The 21,288-nt window shown below is 37.6% G+C and overlaps 1 protein-coding gene across 2 annotated transcripts in view; it reads right to left on the reverse strand.

Moving 5' to 3' along the window:
- Positions 1-2,876: 2,876 nt before the first annotated feature.
- Positions 2,877-21,288, reverse strand: part of YIPF7 (Yip1 domain family member 7) — an 85,920-nt gene continuing 67,508 nt past the window's right edge. The window contains exons 4-6 of one of the 2 annotated variants that reach the window (XM_061420060.1): positions 15,243-15,390; positions 8,356-8,537; positions 2,877-4,986 (exon numbers count right to left, since the gene is read on the reverse strand). In XM_061420060.1, the coding sequence (XP_061276044.1) occupies positions 4,824-4,986; positions 8,356-8,537; positions 15,243-15,390 (493 nt within the window). In that variant the 3' untranslated portion in view covers positions 2,877-4,823. The remainder of the gene's footprint in view (positions 4,987-8,355; positions 8,538-15,242; positions 15,391-21,288) is intronic. The other variant, XM_061420054.1, reaches the window with a different exon arrangement.

Here is a 21,288-nt window from a genome sequence, read left to right on the forward strand (position 1 = left end):
ATTGTTTTCCTCTATTTCTTTGCATATAAATAAAGCCTTTATAAACACCCAAAATGGGACTTCCCTAGTGACTCAGTGGTAAAGAATCTGCCTGCTAATGCAGGTGTGGGTTCAATCCCTGAGTCAGGAAGATCTTCTGGAGAAGGAAATGGCAACCCACTCTAGTATTCTAGTATTCTTGAATGGGAAATCTCATGGACAGAGGAGCCTGGAGGGCCAGAGTACATGGGTTGCAAAGAGTCAGACGTGACTGAGTGACTGAACAACTACAACAGCAAAATACTCAAAAGGATTGCGTTTAGAGAGTTTCTGGTTTGGTAAACACATGGAGATTTGGAGAGAGTGGCATCCTTTGAGAGAGTATGGAGGCTCCCTTCACCATGCATTGCTCTACACATCTCATTCATGTGGATTTTTATCTGTATCCTATATTATATCCTTTCATAATAAACCAGTAATCTAGTAAGTGAGTTCTGTGAAATGCTTTAGTAAATTAACCCTAAGAGGAGGAACCCCTGCTTCATAGCCAGTTGGTCAGAAGTACAGCCCAAAAATACGGGCTTGGGGTTGAAGTAGGAGAAGGGTTAGGCTAAGACCTGTGGCATCTGATGCTGCCACTGGGTATATGGTGTCAGAGTTGAACTCTTGTACTTCCTGCTATTGTCCAAGAATTGCTTGTTCTCCTTGCCAGAACACTCATTTAAAATTGCCCCAGACTTACACTCATAAGTGAAAATTGATTTGAAAAAATAGATCCTTCATTGTGTCACTGAAAAATAGAACAGAACCTACGGTGCTCTAAGAAAAAGCGGAGCAGGAGATTGTCAATGTGATTTTACATTTAACATTCTTTACTGGGAACCAGAGCAAAGTAGAAAGTCATCTGTCATCAAATGTTGCAAAGGCCACTGCCCTAGTTAAACCACTGTGAACTGGGGCACTTGAGTCTCAGTAATTCGGGACTTTTATTTTCAGCACATGTCCCCATTCATTCCTGTAGAAATGAAGGCCATCTCTTGACTCCAAATGTGCCATTTAACTTTTACACATAACCTGTAACTTTCATTCAAGAGTAAAAACAGAAAAGTGGAAAATGTTACATTCTCATATAAAATAAATTGAAAGCATTTGAGCAAAAGGGAAAAAGTTTTTTAGGGCTTATTCCACCAAAATAAAGTGGGTTCCGCCCTGTAGCTCAGATGGGGAAGAATCTGCCTGCAATGTAGGAGACCCAGGTTTGATCTCTGGGTGGGGAAGATCCCCTGGAGAATGGAATGGCAACCCACTCCAGTATTTTTACCTGGAGAATTCCATAAACAGAGGAGCATGGAGGGGCTACAGTCCTTGGGATCACAGAGTTGGACATGACTTACTTATTCAACCAAAAAGATGTATCTCTAGTTGTGTACCCTAAGTGCCTTTCACTTTATCATTTGTTCTGTAACACATCCTACTGACCATAAACAGCACTATTAACAAAGGAAAATATCTCCAATCCATACAAATCCGTATAATGCAAACCCTACTTGGAATGAGAGGAAAGCCCTATACTTCATGAGATTTTTTTATTCAAATGCCAACTAGGTCTGACTCTGCATAGCTTATTTCAACTAGAGTTCAGAAATGAACCCAAGAATCATGAAGGTGTCGCTTTATTCCTGTTAGACACTCTGGATTCTTCTTCTATCTTATCATTTTATTATTATTTCCCAGCAGGTAAGGTCTCTGGCTCTTTCTAGTAGTGGCTAAGGTCAAGGGAAAAGGATGATCTGAGTAGAAGTGGTAGACATATTGACGGTCATGGGAAAATGCAAAGCAGTTTTTGCTCAGTAACAGGAGGGTTAAGTTGTGGTTATGGACACTGGAATTCAGTTCTGATTCAAATCCTGGTTATCGACTGAGTAATTTTGGGCAAGTTATTTGGCCAATCTGTAACTAGTAGCCTCATCTGTAAAACAGAGGTGATAAGAAAACTTCATGGAGTTATGGTCAGCATTAAGGGAGTTAATAATGTAAAGCTTCTAGGTCAACGCATAGTAAGTCTTCAGTAAATAACAAAATTATGAAAATTTTGCACATGCATTTTCTCATGTATCATTTTCCAAAATATTTTCATGGAGTTGCCTAGCATTCAACCATCGAGATGAACAAAACCTGATTTAACTTATTGCCTATTGTAACATATTTTTTGATTGTTTCAATTTTTCACAGTTACACATTTGTTTTTCAGATTAACATTAAAGTCATTGCTAGTTTCCAAGAAAAATATTCCTTGAATTTTTTTAATTGGAATTATATTAAGCCTATACATTTATTTGGAGAACATTATTTTACATAGTCCAATTTTCTTATCCTGGGATATAGGATATCTGTCAACATATCTGATCTTTTTAAAAAGTGCCTCTAATATTTTATAATTATTTTCATAGACACCATTTATATTTATTTTTACATTAATTCTTAGGTATTTTAAAATTCTGCTGTTAGGAACTATTAAATGAATTTATTCTTATTCCTTGCTGTTACAAAATATTTAGTATTTTGTTTATGGTGTTTTTTTATAAGATGTTATCATTTTTCATAGTAAAAGAATCAAAACTTTTTTGGGTATAACTGTTTTTATACACAGAAAAACAATGTGAACCTAAATCCTAAATTTAGAGCACCTTTTACCTATAATTTTTTAAAAATTAAAATACTTTCTAAAAGGTAAAAAATTAAAATCTGTAATATAAATATAGCTCTAAGAAATTGTTAGGATAATACCACAGAAAAATTATTATCATAAACAGCATTTTTGCTTCATCTCCCTTAAACAAACAGTAAGACCAATTTAGTCCAAGTAGAAAAAGCAAGAACTTAAGGAAACACCATGATTCGTTAACAGGTTCATTTATTAATTATAAAGTACAGAAGTTTAACACCACAGCACTGCCTTCTCCTCTACATGTTCCTCCTTAATATTCTTCTCGTAATTCTGTAATTATCTTGTTTATTCATTGCTTACTTTTTTATTGTCTATTTTTTCCCCACTCCCAATGCAATTTCTATTCAGCCTGCAGCCATTTTTGTCTCCTTTACTACAATAATCAACACCCACTATAGAGGAGGAAAATTTTTTTCTTTCTTCTCTTCTAGGTTCTTTGGCTGGCCAAATAATTAAGTTAACATAAGATAGATTAACAGGAGAAAACAAATTTAATTTCATTCATATAGAAGCCCCAAAGATACAAGACTCAAAAGCAAGTTGAGCAACTGAGGCTTATATGCCATCCTGAGCTAAGGAATGGGATAGGGGTCTGGAGCTTCAAAGGGGAGAGGGGTAATTCACAGGACAATCACAGGAGCAGATGTTTGGTAATTATGTATGTGCCCTGCCATATGCACAGGTCTTTCACACATTCACACATCACATGTTCCCCCTTGTCTCCTTTCCCCTCCACACCCAGCCCCTCCCCCTGCACAATCAATGTTTTCCTCTTTACCTATCATTTGTATTAGCACAAAACCATCTTTCAATGTCTCTCATCTTAAAATAAAAATTCTTTAATTCAACATCACTCTCCAATGATGGCCCAGTTCTCTGGCTTTTAAAGGGGGAATGTTGTGCTTATGTAAATATACACATATGTATACACACAAATGTATATATATATATCTATAAAGATGCATGTAGGTTGATAGATCTATGATGGGAAGATGTAATTTTCTTCTAGATGTTTCTTTTTTCCAATAAAATAAGAAAAGTCATCAAGTAACAGAAAAGAGTATTAGAGATCTGAGTAGTGAAAAAATTGTTGTAGTTATTGTTTAGTCGCTAAGTTGTGTCTGACTCCTTCAATCCCATGGGCTATGGCCTGACAGGCTCCTCTCATGGGATTTCCAAAGCAAGACTATTGAAGTGGGTTGCTACTTCAGGGGATCTTGCTTCTCCAGGGGATCTTCCCAACCCAAGGATCGAACCTGCATCTCCTGCATTGCAGGCAGATTCTTTACCACTGAGGCACCAGGAAAGCCCTAGTGAAGAAATTGTTTGAAACAATTATCTCAGAAAGTGAAAAAGTGAATTTGGTAGGGTAATACAGTAGGATTTGAAAGGTAGTACAGAGCAGCCGTTTAAGATGTAGTACTATAATAAAGGAGAAACAAGTAGCATTTCCTCCATTCACATTCATCTATTCAGGGAGCAAATGGCAAGCTTACTGAGGACATACATGTTCAAGGGAGAAATTATAGCAATGAACCATGGTGTCTAAACTAAGTAAGAAGGAAATGAGGGCTTCAAACTGGTGAATGAATGCATTGTTCAAATGGAACCAAACAACAGTTGGGGAAGTAAATGAACAGAGGAATAGGAGATTCAGTTCTCAGGTGAATAAAACTGTAAATAATCCTCCCCTGCAATTCTCCAAAGGTCCTGCACAGTGTGACTTTAGCCACTTGTACACAGCTTGAAATGTCATGACGTTTTCTCAAAAGGCTCAGTGTGGATTTCCTCTACCCAGTCAAGTATGATTTTACTTCCTTACAATTTCTCAGAAATGCATCCATTAAGAAAAATAGAGTCCATCAGTACAACAACTATATATCCTTTTATCTTAAAGTATTTTAAATTGTTTTAATGCACCAACCAAAAAGCAAATCATCATTCAAACCAAACAGCCTATTAGAGTCCCATCCTTAAGTGCTGTTTTGTCTCTCTGCTTATTATTCTCTTAGCGATAAAAACAGAAATCATATGACCAAATGTGAACGCTAAACCATTTCCAAGATAACCTGAACAGCAAACAAATAGAATCCTGTAATGCCATCTTGAGCATTCTTCAGAAAACTGTTACGAGGGCAAAGAGTCCATAAAGTAAGGCGCAAGGATAGGCAATGAGAAGCTGCTGTCCTTCCATGGCCAAAGCTGACGTGAAGATTTTGGAGGCTGAGAGACTACACCAGCCAATGATGACCAGTGCCGACACAGTTCCAAAGGTGCCCCTACAGCAGAGACCAAAGAGACGGTTATCTTATACCAGGAGAGAAAGAAGTTATTGAATCACACAGCTGCCTCTAAAATGTCCTTGGTATATTTCCTCCATTTGTAAAATGAGGGTGAAGGGTAATAGGAACTAAAGGCCTCGGCCAGTTAGAATTTTGAGTCAAGTTCACCATTAGAAGCTAAATATTTCATAGGTAGGTAAAAGCTCAGATTACTGGAAATAGGATTGACCTACAGTCACTTTCCGGAGAAGGCAATGGCACCCCACTCCAGTACTCTTGCCTGGGAAATCCCGTGGACGGAGGAGCCTGGTAGGCTGCAGTCCATGAGGTCGCTAAGAGTCGGACACGACTGAGCGACTTCACTTTCACTTTTCACTTTCATGCATTGGAGAAGGAAAGGGCAACCCACTCCAGTGTTCTTGCCTGGAGAATCCCAGGGACGGCGGAGCCTGATGAGCTGCCGTCTATGGGGTCGCACAGAGTCAGACACGACTGAAGCGACTTAGCAGCAGCAGCACAGTCGCTTTCATAAGTCAAAATCACAATTACTAAAATTCTTTTATATGAACTATGTTTAGAGACTTCTTTTATACAAATTTCTATTCCCTGCTTTCTTCCTAAATTTGCCCACTGTATGAGCATAAAAATGACTGGACTTGAATTCCAGTGGGGTTCCCACCCCCCAGTGCTCCAGGGCCATGTCCTGGGTTTTTGTCTGAGACAGCAAAGCCTGACATAGCTCAGGGAGGGAACAGATGGAGCAGGAAGGCACAGATGTGTGTGGCCTCCCAACTCATTGCTGAAGATCCCTTTGGTTGGTGTGGGTGTAGATTTTTATAATATTGAAATGGATTTGTTCAAATTCATATCTTCAAAAAGTAACTATGGAGGCAATTGGTTCTTTAGGAAGAAAGGAGAATGAAGTGACTTGACAAAAATTGCAAGTAAGATGGACATTAAGTCAAGAGCTGCTAACTCCCAGCAGCATATTGTTATGTTTGCCATCAAACTACACTGCCTCACTTGATCTGGTTCAATCTGAAATTGAGGATTGTGCTTATTATTTGTGACAATGACAGAAATACCCACTCTTAACAGTGGAACCAAAGCAAAACAAGTGGAAAGTTACACTGTGTAGTTTGCAGTGGCTTAGGATTGTAAATAAACCAAACACATTTTAAAGCACTCTAATAAATATTATGTCTGTTGGCTTAATTAATGCTATTAGAAATAAAATTTAGAGGATTCAATTTACCAGTTTTTTGTGAAGAAAAATGTGAGATTATATATGATTCATTTGAATGTTATAGTGATATGCCCAAAAAGGTAATCTCAGTTTCATGGTCTTTAGGGATCAGTTAGTTGTTCCTTGTTAATATAACTTAATGGATTCTTAAATCATCCTTTACATTTCAGAATGAAAGTCTAATGAAAAATATCAGACTACTGATGATTCTCAAAATTTGAGTTGTAGTTTTTATTTTGTTCTTTTAATAATCCAGAGTGATTTAAGATGCCCCAAAGCTCAACTTTGTGAGAAATAATGTCTAAAACATAAAAAATTTTAAATGGCAGATCATTATAGTATTCTTTGGCAAAAGCATCTGACAAAATAGAAATTGTAAAACTGAACTCTCTAGTAACATGTCAAACATCCGTATCAAACAACATAGTAAACAGAAGAGCTAGTTAAAGAACATGATATACAAAAGTCAGGGACAAGACTCAGGAAATATACACCTAACTCACATTGTGGGCTTCACTGGTGGCTCAGACGGTAAAGAATCTGCCCGCAATGCGGGAGACCTGGGTTCTATCCCTGGGTTGGGTAGATACCCTGGAGAAGGGAATGGTTAACCATTCCAGTATTCTGGTCTGGAGAATTCCATGGACAGAGGAGCCTGGCAGGCTACAGTCCATGGGATCACAAAGAGTTGGACACTATTGAGTGACATTCATTCACTTTTCACATTGTACTTACACATTCAAGGTTTCCATTTGCCATTGTATTCCTCTTTTTTAAGTGTTGAGTACTCACTGGTAAAGTAAGGGTTTGCTCTATGTTATTCTGAAGACCATTACTTCCAACAAACTTAAGGTTACCAGGAGGTAAAGAGTGGGAGGGATAAATTGGAAGATTGTGAATGACATATACACTCTATTACATGTAAAGTAGATAACTAATAAGAACCTACTGTACAGCACAGGGAACTCTGCTCTGTAGAGGGAAATCTTTCCCCCTTCCCTGGGAAGGGAAGCCAACAATGTGAGCTAGAGGTGTATTTATTGAGATATATTTAATACCCTGTACTACCCCATATGGGAAAAGAATGCAAAAAATAGTGGATATATGTACAACAGATTCACTTTGCTGTACAACTGAAACTAACACAACATTGTAAGTCAACTATCCTAGAATAATTTTTTTTTTAAAGTGTTATTTTCAAAATGAAACCATATTAAAACAGAAAAGCACTTCTATCTATGCAATTCTCAATAATGTTATGAATAAAGTATCTGAGATTATATCTAAACAAAAATATTAGTCTTTCTAAAATGTTTATCTGGCATTGACAAAGTCTGTATAATAACCTATCCAATATAGTGTTAATAACCTAAAACTTGGATCATCCGAGAAAAAAATGTGAATTGTGTCTATATGGAAAAATGAGCACTGGTAGCAAATGATATATTTCTAATTGGGTTTGGAGCTTGGGAGGTGATAAAGAACTATGGAATTACTTGCTCTCCCCAGCCCAAAGTGGTAGTGCTCTGTATATGCCCTAGGAAAGTGCCCAACAGAAGTGTATTCACTGAATCCTTATGTATATTTTTGAATTACAAATACTAACTGCCCAGGAAGTAAAAAAGAAAAAAAATATTGACTGAGTGTATATGCTATGAAGTTTTCTAGCATCAATATTCTCACCAGGGTTCCTGGGAGTTCTGCACTACAAGGAGCCCAGCTGAGAAAGAACAGTTGCTTCCCTCCTAGAAGGCAGAGTGCCTGGGAGCTGAAGCAATTTGTCAGGATTCACCAGGCACTTACTCTTCCTAATTCAAACAAGTGAATTTTCTGTAGTTGGTTATATTACCCATGGCAATAGTTCATATTGAAGAATGTGACTACGAATGAAGCACCAATTTTAAAGATAACTTGGTTTAATTTATTTTTTAAATCATTGAAATAGGAATAGCACCTGAGCCAAAACCGACCTACTTTCCTGAAACTGTATGTAGCTTTTAATAGCCAGTTTCTCCAATCTTCCTACTAAAATGATCAGAAAGAGGTTAACTGTTGCACTGATGCGGCAAGCTTCAGCGATGTTTGTACATGTGGGGTCAATTACTAACACAGACACTTACTGCAGTGAGAAGAAGATGGCGCAGCTGGAGAGGATGACCATGGGGAGCAGGCAGTATCCCAGCACACTCGCCACGCAGCCATAGGACACTCCTGAAGAGCTCATCAAGTTCAGTAAGGCATGAATACCTAGGCAGCCAATGGCACTCATGCCATACACATAACCAAATTGGACTTTTCCTGCCTGAAACAATGGGAAGAAAACAGTTTGGATACACAATGAACATCAAGAAGAAACCAGATTGTCAACAAAGCAGAGAATACTTTCGAATCATTCAGCTCAATGTTATTCATGTCTTTGGAGTATAAGCATCAGGAGATTGGGAGCTCTAAAGAAAAACTGATTGTAATATAGATTCAGGTCATGAAAAAAATCCCCTCTATACATGGGATGGCACAAGCATGCTTATATCCCCAGACTGATATTTTTATTATAGACTGCCAGTTGGGGTACTAGGCATAGGTGAGGATATATTTTCTTTCCTTATTTGTTGCACAATTAAATGAATGAATAAATGAATAAAAAATTCCGATTTAGTCTTGGAGATTTATAAGACATAATAGTAACATTATCAAACATCTGTTGCATTTACTATCTTAGGTCCTGTTCTAGAGATTCTACATAAATTAATTTATTTAATCCACACAATATAATGAGTAGGTATCATTGTTGTACCCATTATACACAGGAAGAAACTGAGGTGCAGAGAGATTATGGGACTTGCCTAAAGTAAAATAATGCTAAGCACTGAGGCTTAGCTTGAACCCAGGCAGTCTGGCTCTACAATTTAGGCCCTTAATACCTGCAGAAGCTCCAATAAGTGACAGAACAAGGGGACCCAGGTGGCGCAGTAGCAAAGAAAATGAAAGTGAAAGTCGCTCAGTCGTCTCTGACTTTTTGTGACCCCATGGATATACTGTCCATGGAATTCTCCAGGCCAGAATACTGGAGTGGGTAGCCATTCCTTTCTCCGGGGGATCTTCCCAACCCAAGAATAGAACCCAGGTCTCCTGCATTGTAGGCGGATTCTTTATCAGACGAGCCACAAATCCATCTTCCAACACAGGAGATATAGGACACATGAGTTCGATCTCTGGGTCAGAGATTCCCTGAAAGAGGAAATGGCAACCCACTCCAGTATTCTTGCTGGGAAAAATCCCATGGACAGAGAAGCCTGGCTGCTACAGTCCGTGGTGTCCCAAAGAGGTGGACACAACTGAGAATGCACACACATGCAAGCTAGCATATCCCAAACTTATGTGACTGGAGAATCCTGTTTTCATAATGCCTACTACCAGCTTAACTAAACAGACTTTATGAAAAACTGATTTACATAAAGCAAGCAATAGTGAATCATAAAGGTATTGTTAACGGAAGTCAGACTAAAGTATTCAGGATAGACTGCTGATCTGAGGATTCATCAGATAGCCATCACCCGCACAATACTGGAGACTTGTTGCTGAAGCAGCTCCATTAAACTCATCCAGGGAAAGTCACAAACTATTGTTGATTCAATAGAAGATATTTTAATGTTTGCTATCCGAGGATGCCAAATCTCCAGTAAAAAATGCATGTCATTTTTATATATACATTAAGCTGGTTAGAAATTCTAGATAAAGATTGAAGAGGCTGACTCTGATTTTCATGGAAATTATACAAAACCAACAAAACTGATTCACAGAGAGAGAGCTTTTTAGCTGTCATTTTTTCTTTTCCATAGCTGTTATTCATGAAGTCCTTATATCTTACAGAATAAAGAGATATTTATTTTGTAGTCAATTAACGGAGAATATCATGACCATTTTATTGTTCAAAACTGTCAAGCTATTTTGAATTTTTCTTCCTCTGCAGTTGGGGAAGTTGATCACTACTAAGTTCTTTCACAAAATGTCCCTGGGCTATGCTGCAGAATTCTCTCCTGCATTAGCCATAATAAGTCCTTCTGGCTATTTTGTGAAGTAATGCTGATAATGCTAATGGGTATGCTAAAAGAACCACATCAGTTATGAACTGCACTATTGGGGAGTTTGTTCCACTTGGAAAATCGTGACAATTTCAAATAACTTTCATGTATTAGAGAAACATTTTACTTGACATTTAATTGGATGGGATAATTCAGAGGTACAAATAGTTGTAATGGTGACACACAACTTCCCTACACTCAAAGGACACGTAGCTGGCCCGTGACCCTAACCAGTTTTGTGAATGGGGTAAACAGAGGGTGGATTAAATTAATTTGGTAGTAAAATTGTCCTTTTTCATATCAGTTACTGACTTCTCTCTTTATCTCTTTCTCTTGTTAGATTATCCAGTTTGAGGCTTAATTCCATTTGGCAGGGGGCTTTCTCATTTTTTAATTTGTTTCACATTCTAATAAGGGCTTGTAATTGAACTGGAAAATAAATGTTCAATTTCTTTTTACATTTCAAATGTTTGAGATCATCCTTGTACCATTACTACATCTTATTTGAAATACTTCTTATTCTTGATTATGCTTTTATATTGGCCATGCATATCCCTTTTCCAGATCACACTTACAGCTCTACTAGAAAAATTAAATGGAGCCATAGTTTTAAAACATTTGTGTTTATGGTTTGGGGGCTGAAAATAATTTTAAGAGGAAAAATAAGTAAAATTAAATCTGTGTTGAGTGTTTGAAGCTGTTCTTCCTGGTTTGCTTCCTGCAACATGAAGAAAGTCCCCTAAAAGATATTGTGCTTTGTATCAACATAAATCATAAAAATGATGAGTATGTGACTATGAATATTATACCTCTGGAGATAATGAGCAGATTTGAATATTGTTTCTGGATTGAGTCTTGCTTTCTTTATTATAGTGTACTACCAGCTCATAAAATCATCTTTTACATTTTAATTTCAGATATCCAGGACAGGGTTAAAGCCTCAAATGGACTCTGAGTTAAAATATGGCTTTATTAATATCCAGCTGAGTTTTTCAGTCCTTATTGTTCTACAAGTATCAGAATCAATTCCAGAGTAACTGCATGTGATAGTAAAGTTGAAGTGAGAATAGCTGTTTAAAATCTTTGAGAAAATATGAATTTTTACACATTTCCTAAAATTTCAGATTTGAAATGAACCTTAAGAATCACTTGTATAAGCCTTTTTTTTCTTTTGTCTTCAAAGTGAAAAAAAATGGAGGCCTAGAAATAAGAAATAAAAGGTTCAGGATCTTATCTGGAGGCAAAGTTAGGGGCAGATCCAAATTTTTCACTCTCAGTTGAGTTCTTTGTTTGCATTGTTTTACACTTAAAATTGAGGCTATTTAAATAATTCCAACTAACATAATGTACCCAAAAAAAGATCTTAATGGGATTAATTTTTTCCTTTAGGAGATGGTAATAGTAATATTTTCTACGAAAAAACAAACAGCTGTTATATTACAAATTACCTGAAAAAGAAACAAGAGTTAATATGTTAAATTAATTGTTTCTGACTATTTGATTAATTGACATGGTCTTACTTGCAACTTAATCTAATATTAATCTAACTTAATCTAATATTATCAAATAACTGTGGCAAAGGCAGAAGGAATGTTTGAAACTGAATTAAAACTCTAGTTGATATAGTGTTATACTTGCAGAGTATTTGCATTTGCTGTAGTTCAAAGGAAGAAATAAGATGCCATAACTAAATACTATTGTATTGGATAAACATGACGTACTTATCGACCAAGTTACAATGCACAAACTAGATTTCTATCAGAATTTTGATTAGTATTATGTACTTAGTAATGCAAAGTGAAAATTAATTTAGTTGCAAATACATTTCATAGCTACTTTTGAGAAGTATAGCTACATTAGGGGAGTGGATAGCTGTAAGAAACAGAAGTGAACTGAATAATTAATTTAAGGACTTTTCCTAGCATCTTAAATTTTCTGTATCATCTCTCTTGCCAAGTTTACCATTTTGTGCCTTAATGAAACTGTACTTGTCAGACTGGCTTGACCATCTTTTTCATCCTCTGCTTTTAATGTGCTGTCATTACCTCCTTAATGTAAAACCATAAGCCTTTCCTATTTCTTATTTTTCTCTCCTTTTTTGAGGGGGAGAAAACATTTTTCTAAAGTATGAAATAGAATATCTTCTAAACTTAGGAGGAAAAATATTCTTTTTTGGTGACTCCTAATGCCCCATGGAAAAGAAATGCAAAAAAGCAAAATGGCTGTCTGAGGAGGCCTTACAAATAGCTGTGAAAAGAAGAGAAGCAAAAAGCAAAGGAGGAAAGGAAAGATAGAAGCATCTGAATGCAGAGTTCCAAAGAATAGCAAGAAGAGATAAGAAAGCCTTCCTCAGTGATCAATGCAAAGAAATAGAAGAAAACAACAGAATGGAAAAGACTAGAGATCTCTTCAAGAAAATTAGAGATACCAATGGAACATTTCATGCAAAGGTGAGCTTGAGAAAGGAGAGAAATGGTATGGATCTAACAGAAGCAGAAGATATTAGGAAAAGGTGGCAAGAATACACAGAAGAACTATACAAAAAGATCTTCACAACCAAGATAATCATGATGGTGTAATCACTCACCTAGAGCCAGACATCCTGGAATGTGAAATCAAGGGGGCCTTAGAAAGCATTACTACGAACAAAGCTTGTGGAGGTGATGGAATTCCAGTTGAGCTATTTCAAATCCTAAAAGATGATGCCGTGAAAGTGCTGCACTCAATATGCCATCAAATTTGGCAAATTCAGCAGTGGCTACAGGACTGGAAAAGGTCAGTTTTCATTCCAATCCCAAAGAAAGGCAATGCCAAAGAATGCTCAAACTACCACACAATTGTACTCATCTCACATGCTAGTAAAGTAATGCTCAAAATTCTCCAAGCTAGGCTTCAGCAATACGTGAACCGTGAACTTCCAGATGTTCAAGCTGGTTTTAGAAAAGGCAGAGGAACCAGAGATCAAATTGCCAACATCCACTGGATGTATGAAAAACAAGAGAGTTCCAGAAAAACATCTATTTCTGCTTTATTGACTATGCCAAAGCCTTTGACTACGTGGATCACAATAAATGTGGAATATTCTGAAAGAGATGGGAATACCAGACCACCTGACCTGGCTCTTGAGAAACCAATATGCAGGTCAGGAAGCATCAGTTAGAACTGGACATGGAACAACAGACTGGTTCCAAATAGGAAAAGGAGTTCGTCAAGGCTGTATATTGTCACCCTGCTTATATAACTTATATGCAGAGTACATCATGAGAAACGCTGGGCTGGAAGAAGAACATGCTGCAATCAAGATTGCCGGGAGAAATAACAATAACCTCAGATATGCAGATGACACCACCCTTATGGCAGAAAGTGAAGAGGAACTCAAAAGTCTCTTGATGAAAGTGAAAGAGGAGAGTGAAAAGTTGGCTTAAAGCTCAATATTCAGAAAACTAAGATCATGGCATCTGGTTCCATCACTTCATGACAAATAGATGGGGAAACAGTGGAAACAATGTCAGACTATTTTTTTGGGCTCCAAAATCACTGCAGATGGTGACTGCAGCCATGAAATTAAAAGACGCTCACTCCTTGAAAGGAAAGTTATGACCAACCTAGATAGCATATTAAAAAGCAGAGACATTACTTTGCCAACAAGGTCCATCTAGTCAAGGCTTTGGTTTTTCCTGTGGTCATGTATGGATGTGAGAGTGGACTGTGAAGAAAGCTGAGTGCTGAAGAATTGATGCTTTTGAACTGTGGTGTTGGAGAAGACTCTTGAGAGTCCCTTGGACTGCAAGAAGATCCAACCAGTCCATTCTGAAGGAGATCAGCCCTGGGATTTCTTTGGAAGGAATGATGCTAAAGCTGAAACTCCAGTATGTTGGCCACCTCATGCGAAGAGTTGACTCATTGGAAAAGACCCTGATGCTGGGAGGGATTGTGGGCAGGAGGAGAAGGGGACGACAGAGGATGAGATGGCTGGATGGTATCACTGACTCGATGGACGTGAGTCTGGGTGAACTCTGGGAGTTGGTGATGGACAGGGAGGCCTGGCTTGCTGCGATTCATGGGGTCGCAAAGAGTCGGACACGACTGAGTGACTGAACTGAACTGAACTGAGTATCATTGCTCCCAAATTTAAAGAATGAAAGAGACCCAACACAAGACAACTGGTGACGTCAGGGGGGTAAATGTCTTCATAAAAAACAGAAAACTAAAATGACAGGGGAAATATACAGATCGAAAAAACAAATCACTGCTTATCATTGCAAGTCTGTTTATTCATAGTAGCCTAACCAGGAACAAGGAGACTCATCTCAGACCTCACAGGATATCTGCAATAGTCTGGAGACACAACCCAGAAAAGAAAATATTGAGTAAATAGGGGATGTTTGTCTAATGTTACAACAGAAATCACACAGAAAGCAAGAAATAAAATTTTGGCCCTATTATTTTCAAATTTCACATGTTCCTTCAACTTTTTCAGATTGATAGTCTTTTTTAAACAACAGAAAAAGGCTTAACAATAAGAAAATCATTTATATGATTTCCTGCTTTGTTGAAAATCTGACTTGGTGATTTGATTTTCAAAATTCTATTTAAATTTACATTTTTTTAAATTTGTCATAAGAAGTGATGACAGTTTCTTTTTGCCATTATGGTTCAAGTAGATATGTCTCTCTTACTAAAAAAAATGTAGTCATGAATTAAACAAGTTTCAGTTTATAAAGTGATATACTACTTTCTGTGTTTACAAAGACAACTTCAAAAAATGACATTTGGAAGGGCATACGTTAAAATCTGATACTTGGCTGTCATGTATACAGAAGTAGAAATATGATATTGTAAACATGAAACTCAGATTATGGTGTAAACCAACGTTACCTCAATTAAAAAAGAAAAAAAATCTAGAACTGGCTGCTGTTCATTACCAAAAGTAGGGTGGCTCCTAGAGCCATGCAGAACAGGATGGGCCCAGTGAGATCTGTTTCATTCATAATGCTGCCATCTGCTGGCTTCATTGGGTTTAACACTGTCAAGGTTTTTTGCCATATGTGATCAAAATTAATTCCAAGTTCTGCAAAAAAAAAAGAAAAAGAGATAACATAAATATAGAAAAATAAGCATGAGTAATATTCTTTAATTAAAGTTAACTTATTAATTTACAAAGCACTTAAATCTGTTTGTTATACCATCATAGTCTAAAGTTCTATGTAATACGTATGATACAGAGCAACCTTAAACAAAAAGAATGTATATTCCCACACAGTGTCCTAGAGGATATATTTTAGAGATATAGTCAAGGAAAAAATTCCTGCTCTGCAGCAAATATATGGTTAAAATCTAGCCAAAAGTGAAGAAAGAAATGGACATTTTCAGTAAAGATATAAAATATAATGGTAGCTAACAACCCACTCCAGTGTTCTTGCCTGCAGAATCCCAGGGACGGGGGAGCCTGGTGGGCTGCCGTCTCTGGGATCGCACAGAGTCGGACACGACTAAAGTGACTTAGCAGCAGCAGCAACAAACCAAAAGTCCCATCCTATTGCACATTTAGTTATTTCTTTTTCCTGCGTTTTCAACTGCTAACACTTTTGAAACTTGTTCTATGAAACATGCATCATTTTCAAATCAGTTCAGTTCAGTTGCTCAGTAGTGTCCAACTATTTGCGACCCATGGACTACAGCATGCCAGGCTTCCCTGTCCAACACCAACTTCCAGAGCTTGCTCAAACTCATGTCCATCGACTCTGTGATGCCATCCAACCATCTCATCTTCTATTATCCCCTTCTCTTCCCGCCCTCAATCATTCCCAGCATCAGGGACTTTTCAAATGAGTCAGTTCTTCGTATCAGGTGGCCAAAGTATTGGAGCTTCAGCATCAGTCTTTCCAATGAATATTCAGGACTGATTTCCTTTAGGATGGACTGATTGGATCTCCTTGCAGTCCAATGGACTCTCAAGAGTCTTCTTCAACACCACAATTCAAAATTATCAACTCTTGAGTGCTTAGCGTTCTTTATAGTCCAACTCTCACATCCACATATGACTTTTGGAAAAACCATACTTTGACTAGATGGATCTTTGTCAGCATAGTAATATCTCTGCTTTTTAATATGTTATCTACGTTGATCATAGCTTTTTTTCCAAGGAGCAAGAGTCTTTTAATTTCATGGCTGCAGTCACCATCTGCAGTGATTTTGGAGCAGAAGAAAATAGTCTGTCAGTGTTTCCATTGTTTCCCCATCTATTTGCCATGAAGTGATTGCCATAATCTTTGTTTATTGAATGTTGAGTTTTAAGCCAGCTTTTTCACTCTCCTCCTTTACTTATATCAAGAGGCTCTTTAGATCCTCTTTGCTTTCTGCCCTAAGGGTGGTGTCATCTGCATATCTGAGGTTATTGTTATTTCTTCTGGCAATCTTGATTCCAGCTTGTGCTTCACTCAGTCAAGCATTTAGCATGATGTACTCTGCATTAAGTTAAATAAGCAGGGTGACAATATACAGCCTTGAGGTATACTCCAGTCCATTTTTCCATGTCTGGTTCAAACTGTTGCTTCTTGACCTGCATGCAGATTTCTCAAGAAGCAGGTCAGGTAGCCTGGTACTCCCATCTCTTGAAGGAATTTCCACAGTTTGCTGGATTTCCCACAGTCAAAGGCTTTAGCATAGTCAATGAAGCAAAAGTAGATATTTTTCCAAAATTCTCTTGCTATTTCCATGATCCACTGGGTATTGGAAATTTGATCTCTGGTTCCTTTGCCTTTTCTAAATCCAGCTTGAACATCTGGAAGTTCTCGGCCTATGTACTGTTGAAGTCTGGGTTGGAGAATTTTGAGCATTTCTTTGCTACAGTGTGAGATGAGTGCAATTGTATGGTAGTATGAACATTCTTTGGCATAGCCCTTCTTTGGAATTGGAATGAAAACTGACCTTTTCCAGTCCTGTGGCCACTGCTGAGTTTTCCAAATTTGCTGGCATATTGAGTGCAGCACTTTCAAAGCATCATCTTTTAGGATTTGTAGCAGCTCAACTGGAATTCCATCAGTCCCACTAGCTTTGTTCGTAGTGATGCTTTCTAAGGCCCACTTAACTTCACATTCCAGGATGTCTGGCTCTAGGTGAGTGATCACACCATTGTGGTTATCTGGGTCTTTAACATCTTTTTTGCATAGTTCTTCTGTGTATTCTTGCACCTCTTTTTAATATCTTCTGCTTCTCTTAGGTCCATACTGTTTCTGTCCTTTATCGTGCCCACCTTTGCATGAAATATTCCCTTGGTATGTCTAATTTTCTTCAAGAGTCTCTAGTCTTTCCCATTGTATTATTTTCCTCTATTTCTTTGCATTGATCACGGAGAAGGCTTTCTTATCTCTTCTTGCTATTCTTTGGAACTCTGCATTCATATGGATATATCTTTCCTTTTCTCCTTTGCCTTTTGCTTCTCTTTTCTCAGCTAACTGTAAGGTCTCCTCAGACAACCATTTTACCCTTTTGCATTTTTCTTCTTGGGGATGGTTTTGATCACTGCCTCCTCCATCCATAGCTCTTCAGGTGCTTTATCTATCAGATCTAATCCCTTGAAAATATTTGTCACTTCCACTGTATAATCATAAGGGATTTGATTTAGGTCACCTGAATGGTCTAGTGGTTTTCCCTACTTTCTTCAATTTACATCTGAATTTGGCAATAAGGAATTCATGATCTGAGCCACAGTCAGCTCCTGGTCTTGTTTTTGCTGACTGTATAGAGCTTCTCCATCTTCGGCTGCATAGTATATAGTCAATCTGATCTCGGTATTGACTATCTGGTGATGTCCATGTGTAGAGCCGTCTTTTGTGTTGTTGGAAGAAGGTATTTGCTATGGCCAGTGTGTTCTCTGGGCAAACTCTGTTAGCCTTTGCCCTGCTGCATTTTTTACTCCAAGGCCAAATTTGCTTGCTACTCCAGGTATCTTTTGACTTCCTACTTTTGCATTCTAGTCCCGTATGATGAAAAGGACATCTAATTTTCAATTAGCAGTGTTATTTAATCTGAAGACACTTAGCCAGGGTCTGGTATTTTACTTCCGCTCCTCCTAATGAGCTATGCTATGCTAACTATGTAAAACTCCACGGAAGAGAAAAGGTTCTTTCAGCAAGTAACAGCAATCATGGGTGCACACATATTTCAATCAGGCCAAAGCTCTGTGTTGTTGAGTGTGTGTATTCAGAGACTGAATTCTTGAGACAATTAACCTTTCTCTTTTTTGAGTAGTGATGGTAAAATAAAATAACCAAAATCACTGAGGCCCAGTGTCTGTGAGTCTAAACTCATTTATACGTTTGTAATTTTTTTCCAGTGCCTTATTTTTCAAAGAATTGTGACTGCCACATTACATATTACCTACTCCTCTGCTAGATTCTGTTCCTCTTATATATTTTTCATTAAAAAGAAAAGAAAAACACCCAGACATTTGACATACACTGAATAAAGAAATAAATTCCAGGATTACATCAGTTACTTTTCTTACCACTCCGATAAACTTTAAGATGTAGGAAAAAAAAAAAAGAACATTTATAAGGAAGAAGAATGTAATTTCACTACTTAGGAACCAGTAATTAAGCTGATTTCCCTCCTGCTATCATCTTAAATTTGAATAAGAGTGAGGTGGGGGTTAGGAAAAACTGAAGCTAAACTACTATAAAGTACATACATTTCAGTTGGAAAGAGTGGAAATCTTTTAGCTGAATGTTTTTACTGAATTTTGCTGTAAGCCCTGGAAGATTTACATGTGTTGGTCTTTCTGACACGCATGGAGGCAAGCACTGTTAGTTTATTTCTACTTTGTGTGTTAGATGGTTAAAGTTTGGGGAGATGAAGTAAGTTTTCCAAAGTCACAAAGCCAGTAATAGAAAATTTAGGTTCCAGCGCTGGAGAATCTGACACAAGAACTCATACTTTTCAAATAAATAAATAGATAACAGTTCAATTTAAAGGATAGATAGAGGAATTAAATAGACATTTTTCCAAAGAAGACATCCAAATGGCCAAGAGGTACATGAAAATGTGCTTAGCACCATTAATCATCAAGAAAAAGCAAATCAAAATCACAAAATCATTTAATACCTGTTAGAATGGCTAACATCGAAAAGAAGTAAGTATTGGTGAGGATATGGAGAAAAGGCAACCCTTCAATACTGTTGGTGGGACTGTTAATTGGTATAGCCACTATGGAAAGCACTGTGGGGGTTCCTCAAATATTATAAAAAAATAGAACTACCATATGATCCAGCTATGTCACTGCTGGGAATATATATGAAGGAAACAAAACCAGGATATCAGAGAGATACCTGCACCTCCACTTTGATAGCAGCACTGTGTATGTCCATGCCAAGTCACTTCACTCGTATCCAACTCTTTATGACCCTATGTACCATAGCCTGCCAGGCTCCTCTGTCCATGAGATTCTTCAGACAAGGATGGGTTATTTACTATTAGTGCCACCTGGGAAGATAGCAGCATTGGGTACAACAGTCAAAACCACCTAAGTGTTCATTGATGGATGAATAGATTTAAAAGTTATGGTGTATACACACACACACACCATGGAGGGCTTCCCTGGTAGCTCAGCTGTTAAAGAATCTGCCTGCAATGCAGGAGACCCCAGTTCAATTCCTGGGTTGGGAAGATCCCCTGGAGAAGAGATAGGCTACCCACTCCAGTATTCATGGGCTTCTCTGGTGTCTCAGATGATAATCTACTTTCAATGTGTAAGACTTGGGTTCAATCCCTGGGTTGGGAAGATCCCCTGGAGGAGGTCATGGCAACCCACTCCAGTATTCCTGCCTGGAGAATCCCTATGGACAGAGTTTCCTGGTGGGCTACAGTCCATGGGGTCACAAAAGGTTGGACACAACTGAGCAACCAAGCGTGCACATGTGTGTGCACACACACACACACAGGAATACTGTTCAGTCATAAAAAATAAAGAAATTCTATTATTTGTGACAATATGAATGGACCCTGGGGGCATTTTTCTAAGTGAAATAAGCCAGAAATAAAAAGCCAAATACTGCACGGTATCACTTGAATGTGGAGTCTAAAAAAAATTTTTTTTTAAGTCAAACTTACAGAGTCAGAGTAGAAAAGTGGTTGCCATGGGGTAGGGGAAGTAGGAAGAGATCGGAAAAAGGTTAGAAAAGCAGAAAAAGAACCCACCCTTTTAACCATAGCTTTGATTGAGTCAATGTGCATCTAATCTTATAATGTTTGTATTTTTTTTAAGTGTGTTCAGTTCTCCCATGTGAAGGATTGTATTCCCAAATCATTGGTACCTGGCACTTAACTTCCCTTCACAGGATTTAGTAACCCTCTTTGGTCAAAGAGAGGGTATAGTTCAGTTTCTTCTATAGTGGCATGTACCACCTAAACACCTTGCAGAGCTAACATTCTACACACAGGGTATCAGACGAAATTTCAATGATTGCCATGACATAGAGGGGTCTTGCTCCAATAGGGACCTAGTCAATTTCAGAATATCAGCCAGACATGGCCTGAATTAGGATAGAAGGTGTATCTTTCACTCTTTCCACATCCAGGGTGACAACTGCTAGCCACCCAAACTTGAAAAGAAAGAATACGAATTTAATTTGAATTAATTTAATAGTGAGCAAACAATTTTACAGTTCAACTTTCCTTTTTACTTTTACAGTGTATTTGTATATTTCTTAGTGAACATACACTTTGGAAAATATGAGCAGTTCATCAATTTAAAATAGCTTAGGCTGTCTAATGTGATATTTAAAATAGCAGAAGATTCAAAAAATTGATAAATGCTTAAGTTGAAGTTGATGTCACCTGAGACTTAAGTTGTTTTCAAATTTTATTTTCAATTTAGACATTTACATTAACAATGTGCTTTCAGTTTTTACTACAATAAAGTGACTTTTAATTCAAAATAACTTTTTCCTCAAAAAGTGTAATTATTATGCT

Source organism: Bos javanicus, chromosome 6, assembly GCF_032452875.1.
Source record: "Bos javanicus breed banteng chromosome 6, ARS-OSU_banteng_1.0, whole genome shotgun sequence".
In the NCBI taxonomy this organism is placed as follows: domain Eukaryota; kingdom Metazoa; phylum Chordata; class Mammalia; order Artiodactyla; family Bovidae; genus Bos; species Bos javanicus.